The sequence below is a fragment of the Paroedura picta genome, chromosome 4 (genome assembly GCF_049243985.1).
Source record: "Paroedura picta isolate Pp20150507F chromosome 4, Ppicta_v3.0, whole genome shotgun sequence".
NCBI classification, from domain to species: domain Eukaryota; kingdom Metazoa; phylum Chordata; class Lepidosauria; order Squamata; family Gekkonidae; genus Paroedura; species Paroedura picta.
The window spans coordinates 32,436,573-32,452,839 of record NC_135372.1 but is presented as its reverse complement, the minus strand read 5'-3'; the positions used below and the strand labels follow the sequence as shown (position 1 = coordinate 32,452,839).

General features: G+C 45.5%; 1 protein-coding gene across 4 annotated transcripts in view; it reads right to left on the bottom strand.

The window, feature by feature from the left end:
- RGSL1 (regulator of G protein signaling like 1) overlaps window positions 1–16,267 on the bottom strand; it is a 155,740-nt gene that overhangs the window by 15,062 nt on the left and 124,411 nt on the right. For all 4 annotated transcript variants that reach the window (XM_077332239.1, XM_077332241.1, XM_077332240.1 and 1 more), the window contains 8 exons: window positions 14,134–14,196; window positions 10,761–10,983; window positions 10,251–10,361; window positions 9,115–9,223; window positions 7,950–8,143; window positions 5,516–5,633; window positions 3,207–3,303; window positions 784–913 (listed from right to left, as the gene is read on the bottom strand). In XM_077332239.1, the coding sequence (XP_077188354.1) occupies window positions 784–913; window positions 3,207–3,303; window positions 5,516–5,633; window positions 7,950–8,143; window positions 9,115–9,223; window positions 10,251–10,361; window positions 10,761–10,983; window positions 14,134–14,196 (1,045 nt within the window). The remainder of the gene's footprint in view (window positions 1–783; window positions 914–3,206; window positions 3,304–5,515; window positions 5,634–7,949; window positions 8,144–9,114; window positions 9,224–10,250; window positions 10,362–10,760; window positions 10,984–14,133; window positions 14,197–16,267) is intronic.

Sequence of the window (16,267 nt, the reverse complement as noted above, 5' to 3'; positions counted from 1 at the left end):
GAATCAACCCTGGTTCTACAAATCAGAGTCTGCCACTCTTAACCACGACATCACACTGGCTCTCCGGTTGCAGTGTTAGTTTAGTTAGAGGTGCAAAGCAGGGACACAGATGTGATATGCCATTATATATATGGAACTCCTGGGACCGTGAGAAATAAATTTGCCTCGAGAGTAAGGAAACTGAGTGATTCGGGGAGGTACATGCTATTTATTTTGCTCTTTAAAGGTGCCCACAGAACCTAGGGCCATCCTGTTTGCTGCCTGCAATTTTTTTTTTGCTTCTCCACTGATACCACCATAACTCTTGGGAATCTAGGCTCTTTAAGGTAGAGAAAAGTAGATTATAAAAACCAGCTCTTTTTCTAAGTAGAATTATACCCTTCTAAGTTTGGTGTAGTCAACAGATTTAGAAAAATATAATTTTGCTTAGGCTTACACTGAGCCGCTTTTGGCACAGAGTGGTAAGGCAACAGACATGCAGTCTGAAAGCTCTGCCCATGAGGCTGGGCATTCAATCCCAGCAGCCGGCTCAAGGTTGACTCAGCCTTCCATCCTTCCGAGGTCGGTAAAATGACCCAGCTTGCTGGGGGGTAAATGGTAATGACTGGGGAAGGCACTGGCAAACCACCCCGTATTGAGTCTGCCATGAAAACGCTAGAGGGCGTCACCCCAAGGGTCAGACGTGACCCGGTGCTTACACAGGGGATACCTTTACCTTTTTACACTGCTATGAGCCTCCCAAGAGCCATTCTTACGGAAGGGTAAGTCAGAACCTGGACATACTCTCCTTGGTGTTCTTCAGTTCCCGTTGGAGGAATTCTTCAAACGATTTCCGTCCTGCTGGATAACTCATTGCCTTCCGGAATCTGCATATACTCTTGACAAGAGCACCAAACATGTTCCAGATCTTTCTCTGAGGAAGAGAACACATGGTCAGCCTGTGGGAAGGCAGAGCAACTCTACTAGGGGCTGAGATCCAAAGATGAAGAACAATAGTCTCCGGCAGAGCCTGCCACCTTCAGACTGTACATGGGAGGGGGTAGAGGGGTTTCATGTGAGAACATCTCTTTATATTAAGAGAGAGACACCTGGCTGAAGAAAACTAGCATGTTAGGGGGAAGAGTTATAACCTGCTTTCCCCCGGACACACTCACTTTCCACGCATAAACAGCATTTTTTTCCCTTCATCACATGGAAAGACATTCTGACGTGCAAGCCACTTCCCGTTAGAGGAATTCTTCAAACAGGCCAAAACTGTTTGGTCTACTGAAAACTGCAGCATGTGCCTTTCTGCATGTGCTTCTCTTAGAATGGGTAGACAAAGAAAGAAATTTTCAAGCTGGCAATGGCAAAAACTTTATTCAAACAATAGAACGAATTCCTAGGTATACAACCTGGTTTTCGTATTTTACTTCATTAGCGAACTTATTTCTTAATTGGCCTTTTTTTAAGGATACTAACAAAGTCTTCAACACCTTATATTTTATACCTTATATTTTATATAATGACCTGTCATTTATAAGATAGTTACCTTCATGGACCTTTGATATTAATAGACCCAAGTTATATGGCTTAAAATATAAAATATAAGGTATAAAATATAAGGTAGTGTGTTAAGACTTTGTTAGTATCCTTAAAAAAAGACCAATTAAGAAATAAGTTCACTGACAAAGTAAAATACGAAAACGAGGTTGTATACCTAGGAACTCGTTCTATTGTTTGAATAAAGTTTTTGCCATCGCCAGCTTGAAAATTTCTTTCTTGTCTACTCATCTTTGGCTGATGGGTCGTCTCTGCTTCTCTTAGAATGAGAGCAGACTGGGAAGTGAAAATCACTTGGGAACAAGTCCAGCACAGTGTCCCCTAAGGAGCTACAAGCCCGCACTGCAGGGGTGACTGACCTCAGCAGAGCAAAACAAGGCTTATTAGCCCACCAATTCTGCACACATTGGATAATGCAATTTCAATGTGCTCTTGCGGCTGGATTTTCCTGCACAGAACAGGAAAATCTAAGTGGATTGAAAGTGCATTATCCAGTCTGTGTGAAATCAGTCCTCTGCAAACTGGCAGTGAACAAACACCAATTACCATTGCTGATTAAGGGCCAAGTGTGCTCCAACAATCTGGCAGAGTTGCCAGGGTTTGGTTATGTTTGTTCCTGGACACCAAAAGCCTCCTAAGACAGGGCCCCACTCAGGTGCAATTTGGCCATGCGACTATCGGACAATTTAAAGTGACCAAGATTTCCCTTTTCAATTTATTCTGTGGTCTGGGGAAGCTGGGAACAGAGGTAGAAGCATTAAATTTGCAGCATAGTTGTGGGAGCCTCTCCTCAAAAAAACTGGGGGCTCTTTTGAAGAGAGCTTGCACAGCTATGCTGCAAATTTGATTCTTCTACCTCAACCTGTCATGGAATAGGTGGAAAGGGCAAATTCACCATTGACTTTAATGGTGGCATAAGTTCTTACAGTGCCGAACTGATTTGGATTCGGACGAATCAATTCAGCCGAATCCAAGCCAGGGAAGGGTGCTTTGGGTACTTCAGATTCAGGTTGAATTGATTTGGCCCAAATTCAAATGGGCCTCTTTCTTTCTTTCTTTCTTTCTTTCTTTCTTTCTTTCTTTCTTTCTTTCTTTCTTTCTTTCTTTCTTTCTTTCTTTCTTTCTTTCTTTCTTCCTTTCTTCCTTTCTTCCTTTCTTCCTTCCTTCCTTCCTTCCTTCCTTCCTTCCTTCCTTCCTTCCTTCCATTTTTTTTTGCACTTGCCTAGTTCACACCTAAACCAAGATCCTTCTGGTGGTCACATGTTCAGCCTGCAGACTTTGTATGATGACAGTGCTTCAATGTGTTTTTATACATTCTGATTTCCCTTGCGTGTGTGTTCCTGTTGCTTTGAGGCTCTTCTTCTGTCCCACATGTTCTGCTCATCTAGAGGTTGATTTGATATTATCTAGCTTAAATGTCTGGGGTAAAAACCTGCTGTTCAAATCTGCAGGGAGATATGCCAGACAGAAAAAGATGGAATATCAAATCGACCACTAGAGGGAGCAAAACATGTACAGAACAGACACTCCCCCCCCCCCAAAAAAGAAACAACAAGAACATCCAAGCAACAGAAATGAAAATGTAGAACACCCACAATCGAAAACAGTAAGAGCACAAGGCAGGTGGATGCAATCCCAATTCTCCAGTCCCCAGCATTGCTCACCAGCTTTTCTTTCATAGTGTAGCCTTGCCGTCCCCTTGCACCTTGTGGAATGACCGTAACATCGACTTCAGGATACAGGCCTTGGTACATTTTAAACCTGCCAGAACAAAAGGAAAAAGGGAATGAGCTGAGGATTCGCCTATACTCATAAATAAATGAATGAATGCTGCACCCAGGTAGTCTAGATTCTGCAAGAAGAAATGTTAAATTCAGGACAGGTACATGCTTTTCAGACTGCATGAAACTGCATGCCCTTTCACAGAGTGTTTTACTATTTTTGCATTATTCTGGATATATGCTAACAATGCAAAGCACTGAAGCATTCCCCTGTGGCTTTCACATAAATTCTCCTCCTCGTTCCTTGCATTCCACAGATTTTGGACATGGCTGTTTGCAAGTTCAAATCTAACCTTGACCCCACCTCTGTCTGGAGAGGATTGACCTCATTTATCTCTGGGGCTCTGGACCATGAAGGCCTCCGGTGTGGGGGGGATATTTGCCAGGAAATACGGCTCTGTAAGTAGGAGGACCTCAGGCCATGGAGACGTTTGTGAATACCCAGTGCAATTATGGAGCCCTGGCAATAGATGTTCTAAGTGGCTGACCCCAGGCAGAAGTCCCGCTGCTGCGTTTTGTACCAATTGAAGCTTCTGAGGCACCTTGAAAGACAGCTCCACCTAAAGAGCACTATGGTAGGGAAGGATGGAGAGAAAAACAGCATGGATCTACATAGCTGTATGTCAGAAGTGCCTTTTTCCTGCCATATATTATGTAGAGGGGTGGAATGTAGATGTAGCCCTCTCCTCTGTTTGACTGCCCTGTCATTTGGCTGCCTCTCCACATGTCTTGTCACCCTCCCCACATTTGTCTTGTAAATGCTCTGCAGCAGACAGCCTGGTGTCCTTGGATAAGGCCCCTGTTTATTCTCACAGTACCGTATTGTGTCTTTTGAAGGACTCCTGCAGGCAACTGGATTCCAGGGGGCAAGTGTGGGAGCTGTGATATAAGCCTGGCTTTATCCCTGTAAGCCAGTCGTGGCAACATATCGCTTTGGTTTGCTTACTTTCAATAAATTGATCTTTGGCAAAATTCAAGGATTTGTTATGGAAGCAATCTGCGGAAATCTCACACTAGGTCCACAGAATATAAATAAGGAGCCAGCTTATGAGCCAGATATAATTGGGGGGGAAACACACCCTCTAAACCAGGGGTAGTCAAACTGTGGCTCTCCAGATGTCCATGGACTACAATTCCCAGGAGCCCTTGCCAGCGAATGCTGGCAAGGGCTCCTGGGAATTGTAGTCCATGGACATCTGGAGGGCCGCAGTTTGACTACCCCTGCTCTAAACAGTGCCCTTTGTTTCTATCCATCAACAAGTAAAGACCCACTGTGGTTAACAAGAGTCAGGTGGGTAGCCATGTTGGTCTGAAGCAGCAGGATATAGTTTTATTCGAGGTATTAGGTGCATTTGAGGTGCATTTGAGGAAGTGTGCTTGCACACACAAGCTTAGCCCTTGAATAAAACTTGGTTGGTCGTCAACTGGAGTCAAACTTTGTTCTGTGGTTAACAGACCAATTTAAGATCCTGGTCCGAGGGAACCTAATGAACTGTAGTTAGTGGAGTGGCCTGCATGCACACAATAACACTAACCACCGTTAGCCTTATTAACCCTGGGTTTCTGAACTGAGTCACTGGGTCCTCCATCGTCCTCCACATGCTGCAAAAGATGGAGGGACCTGAAGCAGGTGAGGATTTTCATTGCTTGAAAGGGCACTAAACCGGAATTGCAGGGATTTAGCATTGCTGCATTTGAATTTTGATACATTTATTGATTGATTCGTGTATTTATATCCTACATTTCTCTCCACGCGCCAGACAAAAATCAGCTGAGAACATTAGGCTCTTCTCTTCCACTGCCAACAATCCTGTGAGGTAGGCCAGGCAGAGAATTTGTGAAAGGCCCAAAGTCACCCACCAGACTTCCATGGTCAAAGTGGGGATTAGAACCCAGGTCACCCCAGATCCTAGTCTCCACTACACCACATTGGCGGTTATAGAATTGCTGGAAAGCACTGTGCAGGAGCAAAAAGAACCTTCTATAACGTGGCTTTAGTTAGACACTTCTAAAATACTGCTTCAAAAAGCATTCCATCCTCATTCTAAGAGAGAAATACTTAACAAAGCGATTTTGTGATTATAGGAGGTCCCCACCCAAAATCTGGTCTTTTCCTCCCACAGGCAGCATTTGGCCAGAAAAGAAATAAACAACACCTGTACCCATTGGGCATCATGATCTGTTCTACTCACCATCGCTCTTCCAGGTACTTCAGGACACAGTTCTGTGCTGTGATCAACATGCCAATAGTAACATGAGGGGACTTCTGTATCTCTTTGATGATTGGATCGTTGCATTGCAGTAGCCTATCTGGGTGGGGGTTAAACAGGCAATGTGTCCATTATCTCCCATTGATCTCTGCTCCTACACTGGGCCATCTTGGTGGCTACCAATGACCATTTGCCAAGTGATAACTAAATGGCAATATGCATTCAGTCACATGGCAAGCCACTGATTTGTAACGATCGTGCCAATGGAAATTCAACATTTTATCGCTCACCAGGAGACCCTGGGTAATAAATCTGACTGCATACATGTGAAGCAAGTAATCTAGGCCTTTTCTGCATTCTCATTTTCCTTGCTTGTGCATTTCTGTTGCTTTGGGATCTGTTCTGCATATGTTTCGCTCCCCCTAGTGGCCGATTCAATATTACATCGGTTTGGACATACACTATCGAATTGACCACTAGAGGGGGCGAAACGCACACAGGACAGAAAAAAAAATACAAGAAAGGTAAATGAGAATGCAGAAAAGTCCTAAGTGAATTATATCAAACTTTTGCCCACAAACAACTTTGTCATGAAAAACATGAGAACTATTCCATGGGAGAAAAAAGTCTTGCTAATGTTTTGTACTTAAATGCCAGCTTGGTGCTGTTTTTGTCTGGTTTGCTAGGGCTTCATTCCCTGCATCCCACAGTATGATTCCAGCCAATCCGAGATTGCTGAGTGAATATGAGAGTACCACAGCTGTAGGTAATGAATCAGATTTTTGGCCTCACATTCAGATGCACATAGCACACTTCACTTTTGGATACACATTCAAAAAAGCATCCAAACCTATGTTCTTGGCTTTGTTTCTTTGGAGTACTTTCATTAGTGCACTGGCAGAGCATCTGCCTGGCATGAAGAAGGTCCCAGGTTCAATTCCCAGCATCTCTATTTAAAAGAATCAGACAGGAGGTGATATGAAAAATCTCTGCCTGAAACCCTGGAGAGCAACTGCCAGTCTGAATAGGACAACTTCATGAATGACAATCCCTATTGTTGAGGAAAGGGGACTATGTTCCCCCCTTCCATTTACATTTTAATAGGGATGTACACAGGAAAAAGATTCCGTATTTTTCAGATATGAGTTTTCCAGATTTGGTGAAATGCAAATCAACTGAATCACTGATTCGGTATATCGGTTCAAGTCTGACTAATTCGGAAGACTCTAACCTATTCTGCCAAATCAGTTGCCAAATACCAGATCCCACTGCAGAGAGATCTCTCTCCGGGGATTAGCTGTCTGGTGGTTCAGGAGACATCTTGGGGTTTGCTGAGCCAGCTCTACAGGGGTCACCCTACCCAATTCCAGGCTGTAGCCAGCTCCAGGGAGGTAGGGGGAGGGAAGGCATGGGGCTCTGCACAGCCTCAGAGGGGTATGTAGAAAGTGTTTCTGGGTGCCCATTTCCTTCTTCCCCAAAGCATTCTCTTCCTGAAATCAAACAGCCACGGCTGGCTTTCCTTTCCTTTACTGGAGTAGTTGGTTTGGAAGAACGCAGCACACATCACCTGTGCTTCAACAAACAACTGCCGCCATCATAAGATGCTTAGCTTTCTGCCACCCAGCATTTTTTGACGGGTCTCAGCTCCCCATGGCAGCCATTTTGTGACTGGCCTCAGCACCCTTTGGCAGCCATTTTGTGACTGGGCTCCGCAAACTATAGCAACTATTCTGTGGTGGTGTCTACTCCCTGCTCTCGAAACTCCAAGTGAGCTTAATGAGATTGGCACCCTTTGGCAAGCCATTTTGTGACTAGGCTCCACAAACTATGGCAGCCATTTTGTGGTGGCGTCTACTCCCTGCTCTCAAAATTCCAAGCGGGCTTCATGAGACTGGGAGGGGGCCATCTGAGTACTGCAATTATGGTTCAGTAGAAATACTTTGGTCAGTGCTGGTGAGCCATAAAACTGAGGGCGGTTTCTGGCTGCTGCCAGATCCAGATTTGACCAGGAAGTATTTTTATCAGTCCAGATCAGAAGGAACTACTGGGATCCTGGGATCAGGGTAGAGACATCCTGGGACGTAGGCCAGTAAGCATTTTAGTTCTCTCTGAGGAATCTCAGGCAGGTATCACATGGGGCCCCTTACACACAGAACAGTTTCTGTTTATGGTTGTAGGTAGCTTTATACATATTTGGATTTTGTTATGGTATTGCCTTCTGTTTGTACATGTTTAATAAAGTCATTGATTTTCTGAATACAGATCTAGAAGGCAGACAGAAGTCCCATGACCAACAGATCAAGGAGCATAGTTGTCACACATCTATAATTTAAAGGCATTTGCCCCATACCCGTGGACTTGATGGCTTACCGAATCAGAACAAAATGGAAGAGAGAGAGCCTGCTGGCCCGCCTACCTGGTGGAATACTGTGGTAGAAGAAATTCCTCACCAACTCATTGATCAAAACACGCTGCACCTTGGGGTCAATCTCCTTCAGGATATCCTCAACCCCCAAATAGAAAAGGAGAGGGGTTTCGGCGTTGTGCAATTTGAGGAAATGCCTGAAGTAATCCAGATGTACCGGGTTCTGAAGCACGTCAACCAGCTCTCTAAAAAAATCAACAAAGGAGAGGTTGGACAGCTGAGGGAATCGGCTTTACTGGGACAAGTACATGGCTCCGAGATCTTCTTGTCCCTCAGGTCAAAACTGATGATGGGAAATGAGGACAAAGGGAAACATCTCCCATCGTTCCAAAAGCAAATGATGTCACATCCTAAGAGTAACCAGTAACCTTTGGTATGAATGCAGTAAATCTTAAGAGTGATAAAAAAAATTAGGAACTGCTGAATTCTGCACTTTCATTCAAAAATGGCGTTTCGAGGCCTTGTCAGAGTCAGTGCAGTGCACCAGATAAAGTATCAGATTCACACCAAATTGACCTGGGTTCAGTTTTTCCCATTGGCTGAACAGGGGGGCATCACTCTTTCCACTCCACTAACGTCACAGGATGAACCAGCATCATCCCTGCATATGTAGCCTTTGAAGAAAGGGCAAAACAGAAATGTGACAAACTAAACTTGGCTTCAAAGCATGCCTGTGTCGTGCCCCAAACAGCCTCAAGTCAGATTTTGCAGCTATACTGAGCAGGGCTCCCTCTGAGCTGCCTCCTCTTTCTAAACTCGACATTCCCAAGGTGTTGCCCCCAAAACTCCAGGAATTTTCTAAGCTGACACCCCTAATGGAGTTCCCTATGTGTTTAGCTGCCTCTAGAGGTTGATTTGATATTATATTGCTTTATGTTTGGGGGTAAAAGCCTGCAGTTTAAATCTGAAGGAAGATATGCTGGACATAAAGCAATGGAATATCGGATCAGCCACTAGAGGGAGCAAATCACATGCTACAAGGCCTCTCTCTCTGCTGTTCTTTTGCTACTATGTCTCCCTGCAAGACAAAAGTCTATGTTCTGAACCTCCAACCTATGAATAAGTAGGACAGGTGTTTACACAGGAATGAAACAGGTGTTTACACAGGACAGGTGTTTACACAGGAATGAAACCAAACAAGAGGATGCTGTCATACCTGGGCCTTATTGGGGGCTTTCTCAAGAGAGGTCCCTTCCTCATGAAGGACAAACTTGACCTGGTCCAGTGTAAGCTCCTTTTCGGGATCATGGGCCGAATGAACTCGCCTGCCGAAGAGAACAAAGTACATCTCAATGCAAAAGTAAGCCTTGGGCTAACTAGCCGAGGAGGACACATACTCGCCAGCACCCAGCGCAGAACTCCAGGTACAAGCCTCGCCCAAGTCCTTGTGTCAGTCACATGCCCTCCACAGAGATTTTGTAACATGTGAACTGGCCTGTAGGTGGGGGCTGCTGATTTCCTGCTATTAAAACCAATCTCCGGTCTATAGAGATCTCTTGAAGAAAATGGTTACTTTGGATTCTATAGCATTACACCATGAGAAGGTCCTTCCCTTCTCTAAACTCATGCCCTTCCCAGGTTTAAACACACACACACCCTGCCAAATCTCCAGGTATTCTTTGGTGGCATATATAAGATCTGTAGTGTGCGTGAGTCAGCTGTTTGTGAGAAACATCCTGCAGGATGGGGCATCAGAGCAGATGTGTATTTAGCATATTTAGATTAGGAACTTCCTGATGTTTTTCAAATATGCTCCTCCTACGTCCTGATTAGCTCATTTGGAGACTTCCTGTTCCTTTGTGCATACTTCCTCCCTGCTTGTAGTCCATGAACATCTGGAGAGCCACAGTTTGGCTACTCCTGCTTTAAGGTATAATAGGAGTATATGACCGGATATAAAACCAGTTCCCCACTCTATGGGAAAAACTATAGAGATTTGGGGGCTTCCTGGAATGTTATGACATCACTTCTGGGTACAAACGGAAGTGAAACTGCAACATTGCTTCTTGTACACATGCAGCCCACGTCTAAACTATTGATCCTGCTGAAGTGTACAGCAGTGGAAGGAGCCTAGAGCTGGAGTCAAGAGATCATCACAGTCAGACAGATGGAAGAGGGGAAGAAAGAAAAATGTTAGCAACGAAGGAAGGAAGGAAGGAAGGAAGGAAGGAAGGAAGGGAGGGAGGGAGGGAGGGAGGGAGGGAGGGAGGGAGGAAGGAAGGAAGGAAGGAAGGAAGGAAGGAAGGAAGGAAGGAAGGAAGGAAGGAAGGAAGGAAGGAAGGAAGGACTCACCGCTCACTGTTGGATATTTCTCGCAGAATTCCCTGAAGTTCTTACTCAGCATTTCCACAGCCATCTTAGGGTTGACTCTGGCCAGCTCCTCAATTTTCATGCCAACATAATCTATTGTTAACGGAGAAGAGAAACACAGCTATCAATTGCATTTTGGTCACCATGATCTGGGCATAAGGTCAGATGTCAGTTCGAAGTTCAGACATAATACACATCCGTGGTTTAATTAAAGTAACTACTTTTAGTATTATTGTCTGCAGGCAGGGACCCTCTACTAACTAGAGTCCGTGAAACCAGAAATCTCGAACCAGGGTTTGATAGTAACAAATGTTCACCCAACTGCAGTTCTCATGATGCTTCGGGTGGGTTAGGGGAGGCATAATTGAACAGGGATAAAACTATTACATTTTGTAAAAGTGATATGGCCCAAGTGAACAATTCTAAAAAGAGGGTTTCTCCATGGACAAAATGAACCATTAGCCGTGGTGGAACCACGTAGGTAGCTCTTACCTATCCTGTACACAACAGGATCCAACTCCATGAAGACAGAGCCCCCCAATCCCAGATCCTGAGTGCCCAGTAATTGCCAGTGTTCTCCAGAGAGCAGGTCAAAATCTCGCATCCCAGCTAACGCTTGGCTCAGATTCGTGGACTCAATGACTCTCCGGGTGAGTCGCAAGTGTTCACCTTTCTCATATGGCTCTTTCGCGGGCGGTTTCTTCTCCTTGCCACGCTGGAATGACAGGCAGAACCAACAAAGCACAGCTGTAGGGGGAGTCTCAAACTAAAGTGTATCTCTACTCCTTGAAGGATGTTCAAGCCATCCTCTTGGGCCGCAGACATTTCTGACTCCTACATGACCCCATTTTTATTCTGGCTGAATTTCGTAAAGGCCACCGAGTTCCTTATCTACTTAGCCTGGGTAACAGCAGCAAGGGAAGATGAAGAAGGGCCAACCCCACTTTTTATACCCCACTTTTCATTACCCAAAGGAATCTCAAAACAGCTTACAATCGCTTTCCCTTCCTCTCCCCCACAAGAGCCTTGTGGAGCAGAAGGGGTTGAGAGAGTTCTGAGAGAACAGTGATTGACCCAAGGGCACCCAGCTGGCTTCAGGTCCAGCAGTGGGGAATCAAACCTTGTTGTCCAGATTAGAGCCAGCTGGTCTTAACCACTACACCAAACAGGCTCTCATTATACTCTCTTCCCAAGGTGGAACATGTAAGTCCCAAGGTAGGACGTGGCGATCCCCTGGTTTCACAGGTCAATTCTAGGCAATAGAAATCAGTTCCCTTGGAAAAAATGGCTGCTTTGGGGAACATACTCCATTGAGTTCCCTCCTTGCCCTAAATCCTGCCCACTTCCATCTAGATCCCCCCCCCCAAGTCTCCAGGTATTTCCCAACCCAGAGCTGGCACCCCTATCCCCAGACAAGCAGCCACCACTGTAGGACTTGGACACATTAAACTACCACTGCCACATGGACACATGAAACTACCTTGTACTGTCAAATGATTGGCCTGCCAAGGACAGCATTGTCTCCTCTGACTGGCAGAGGCAATCAGAGGATTTTTCACCTTTTCCATCACTTATGATCTGATTCTTCTAATTGGAAGTGTGGAGAGCAAGCCTGGGACTGTCTATATTCAAAGCAGATGCTCTACCACTGAGCTACATTCACTATCCTTCCACTATGACCATTACCAAAATCCATCTTTCCTACCTAGCCAACTTGGTATACAGCTTTTATATGTAAGACATTAGGCCTGCCTCAGCCCTACTACTAAGAGGCTGCTCAGGGTCCTGCTAGGCCTTAACTACCAGCCAGTGCTGAATATGGCCATCACCCAGGTAGCCAATGGCTGGATACTTGATCATACTCACATGACACGCAGTTATGGTCAAGCCTGATCTATAATTCCTCCTCCCCTAGAGTTGCTATGGTTGATGGTCCCCAGGTGGGACCTGGGGATCCCTCAGTTTTCACAGCTCATCTCCAGCCGACAGAGATCAGTTCCCATGGAGAAAATGGCTGCTTTGGAAGATGGGCCCCATAGCATTATACTCCATTGAGGCTCCTTCCTGCCCCAAGTGCCACCCACTCTCAGCATCCCCAAAGTCTCCAGATATTTACCAACCCAGAGCTGGCAACCCTAACAGAGACCAATCATTCCCGTCTTCTCACTAAAGCAGGGCTGCGAGATTGAGCAGTTTTCTGGGGGAAACAAGGGAATTGATAGGTTCTCCTTCCCCAAACCCATTTGCAAACTGGCCAGCCAATAGCAGTTTTCCAGCAGCATCCCACCCAAAAAACAAAACCCGAAATCAATGTTTGACAAGACTCCTTTTTGATCACACAAAATTATACTAAATCAGGTCATTGGCCTATACCAGTGGTTCTCAACCTTCCTAATGCCGCGATCCTTTAATACAGTTCCTTATGTTGTGGTGACCCCCAACCATAAAATGATGCAAGTGTTTTTTCACAGAAATTAAACTGAAACTGACCAATGGCGTGAAGATCCATTGTTCATGAATGTATATAAATTGGTTATGAATTGTATATAAATTGGCGGGTGCCTTCAGGAGTGGCAACAGTGGCGAAGCCCTCCCTCCCCCCGCCAAGCTGTTCGCCCTGCCGCGAACCCTGTGAAAGAGTCGTTTGACCCCCAAAGGGGTCCTGACCCCCAGGTTGAGAACCACTGATCTATATCATTCATTTAGCTCATTTTTCTCCCCAGGGCAGCTTAAATCACTCTTTTTGATCCTCCATTTGATCCTCACAATAAATGAAGTAATCTAGGCTGAGAGGGTGTGACTATTCCACAGTTACCCAGGTAACTTCCATGGCGGAGTGAGGACTGGAGCCTGGATCTGCCAGATCCTAGCCTGACATTCTAAACAATCCTCTATGCTGAATCTCAGTCGAGTCACTATTGTATCTCAGTGACACTCAGGGCCATTCCGCACCAGGATCTATGCAAATTGGTTGCGGGACGAAAAGACGCCATTTTAAATAGTGGAATTCGTCGTTATGCATACCTGGCTTTGTAGTGGAATCCTGTTGCGTTTCTATCGTTTCCCACAGGTTTCCGGTCTCGGCAAAAATCGCTAGCCAGGAAGCGCTATTGCCAAGCTCGTCCCGCCCCTGGCCGTCAAGCAGCCAATGGGCGGTCGTTATCATGATCCCAAAAAGCCTCTTTCCCTTTAAGGAAGTTAAAAAAAAACCATGTTGCAACGAATCTGGGTTGATTCGTTGCAATGGAGAGACCCATCTAGGTAGCAGGTGGTGTTTGAGCTGCCGTTTCATCGTTGCCACGCTCCCCCCGAGTGAAAAAAAAAATTAACACCCCCCCCCCCTTTGGCACGGGCGCGATTTTCAGCCGAAAATTCAGTGAAATATAAAGGGGGGAAAACCCAGCAAACGGGGCTGTGTGTTGTTTCGTGCTTGGTGACTTAAAACAGCTCTGCAGCCAGGGAAGCCTAGCTGAGTAAACGAAGGCTCGTCAGTGCATTGATCTCCACTTGCTCGGAGAAAAAAAATGGCTATCGCTTAGCGGGATCGGTTTTAGGAGTGCTGCAGATTGTCAACGACGTGCATAACAGCAAAACTGTAGCGATTTCAATTTGTAACCATTGTGCTATTTTGGACGAGTGCGGAATGGCCCTCAGCATCTTCTAATCTGACACTTCAGGATCTCAGGTGGTGAGGTCTTCCGTGTCACTTGAACCTTTTAGCTGTGTTGCTGGTCACTGAATCTGGGACCTTCAGCATGCAAAGCGATGCTCTACCACCAAGCTATGGCCCCCTCCAAAACTGGCAAATTCAGGGACAGGGATAGCCAATGATCCACCCCTTGTTGCATCTGTGGGTCCACCTTACCACATAAAACAGGAACATCTTGTCATCATGATGGAGGAATTCTTCATAGAGGAAACACAGAATCTACAAAGAGAGTAACAATGCAGACTGATGTTAGGGATGCCAATCCCCAGATGGGACCTGGGGACCCCCTGGAATTATAGCTCATCATCTCCAGACTAACCAAATGTAGGCAAATTAGATCTATGATATTTCCAGTAACCAGTTTTGATGGTGAAAGTTGGGCGATGAAAAAATCAGACAAGAGGAGAATTGATTCACTTGAGCACTGGTGTTGGAGAAGGCTTCTGTGGGTTCGATGGACAGCAAAAGTCACAAACAAGGAAATACTTCAGCATGTAAAATCTGATGTATCATTGGTAGGCAAAATCACGAAATGCCGGTTCACTTTGGCCATATCATGTGATCCAACTCAATGGAGAAAGCGATTGTGCCAGGATTGGTCAGTGGGAAAAGGAAACCAAGGTCAACAAAGGGTGTGGTGGTTGGATGTGATCAAGATGGACTCTGGCCAGAACATTTGATGGCTGAGGGAGGCGGTGCAGGATCGGGGATTGTGGCAACAGCTCTGCCATAGGAATGTCAAGGGTCAAGACACGACTGAATGGCTGACAACAACAACAACAACATCCAGATTAAACAGTTCAGTTCCCCTGGAGAAAATGGCTGCTTTGGAGGGTGGAGTCCACAGCATTATACTCCACAGAGGTCCCTCCCAGCCCCAAATCTTGCCCACTCCCAACACAGAGCTGGCACCCTTAGAAGAAAGATCCTTGCTTGCAGGCTGCCTGTCTGTTAGACACTATCCCAAAACAATGATGGTTTCTTAAAGAATGAAAAGAAAAACTAATCAGATGCCAAAAAGGGGGCGGGGGAGAGAAAACTAGATCTTAAGCCCCTTCCTCCCACCGATAATCAAGCCTTCATTCACAAGAATTGGGAAGGCAAAGAGAAAGCACCTAACCCAACTGGAAGAAGAGATGCCACTTGTGAAGGGGCAGTGGCCCCAGTACATTCTGTAGAAACAGAGTGCAACCAAAGTAAAGGCAGTTTTAATAGCGTGGAACCAACCAACAAGCCCTAACCCACGTACTCTTGGGGCTGTCACTCAACCCTTTTGATGCACACAGCAGTGGGCAAAGGCTCTATTTACTAACCTAGGATGTCCCTTGCCATTACCAAAACTGCCCCTTGCATTTCCCAAATGGGTCAAGGTGGGAATCAGGAACAAGCAATGGAGCAAGGGAAGACAAGGGCAACAGAGAGAGACAAGGATCTCCACTGCAAGTCTGTCCTAGGACCCATTTGCTTCTTCTTCCTGTCCTGGCTCTCCTTCACCTCTCACTAGGGTGGAAGAACGTAGGAAGCATTACACATGTGTTTGCAGGGAGCCCCTATTCCCATGCAGGTGCCTCCATTGTAGGAGGATGCTTGGCATCTATCTTGTGGTGGGACCCATGTCTCATCATGCCGATTTCCCATTCTCAGAATTCCAAAAGTCCCCACAGGGTCAACATGGCTATGAACCCTTTGTCTAGAACTGACCTGCTTTGGAGGGTGGAGTCCACAGCATTATACTCCACAGAGGTCACATACAGCCCATTCTTCCGCAAGGTAGATACCCATTCTAATTACTGCTGTACAGGACTATTTAAGGATTTTCAGACCGGCTATCTATCCCATTCTGCACAGGTTAGACAATGCACTTTCAATGTGTTTTTGAAGCTGGATTTTTCTGTTTCAATTCCCCATCCTTGTATAATCTGGACCCCCCCCCCCAGAGGGGGCCTACCATCGCCCCCAGATTTACATCTGATCTACATCTGACCGATATAGCCGGGAACAGATGAATTGAGGAATCTGGGCCGAATGAGGGAGTGTGTGATCGTCATCTTGCTGTTTTTGCTGTTCTTATATATTTTAGACTATATTTTATGGGGTTTTTTTTGCTCTTCCTATGTTTGTGATCCGACACGCGCCAGCTTGTCTGGGAATGGCAGGGTAATAATAATAATAATAATAATAATAATAATAATAATAATAATAATAATAATAATAATAATAATAATAATAATAATCTGTTTTAAAGTGCATTGAAAGTGAATTATCCAACGTGTGCGGAATGATATATTCA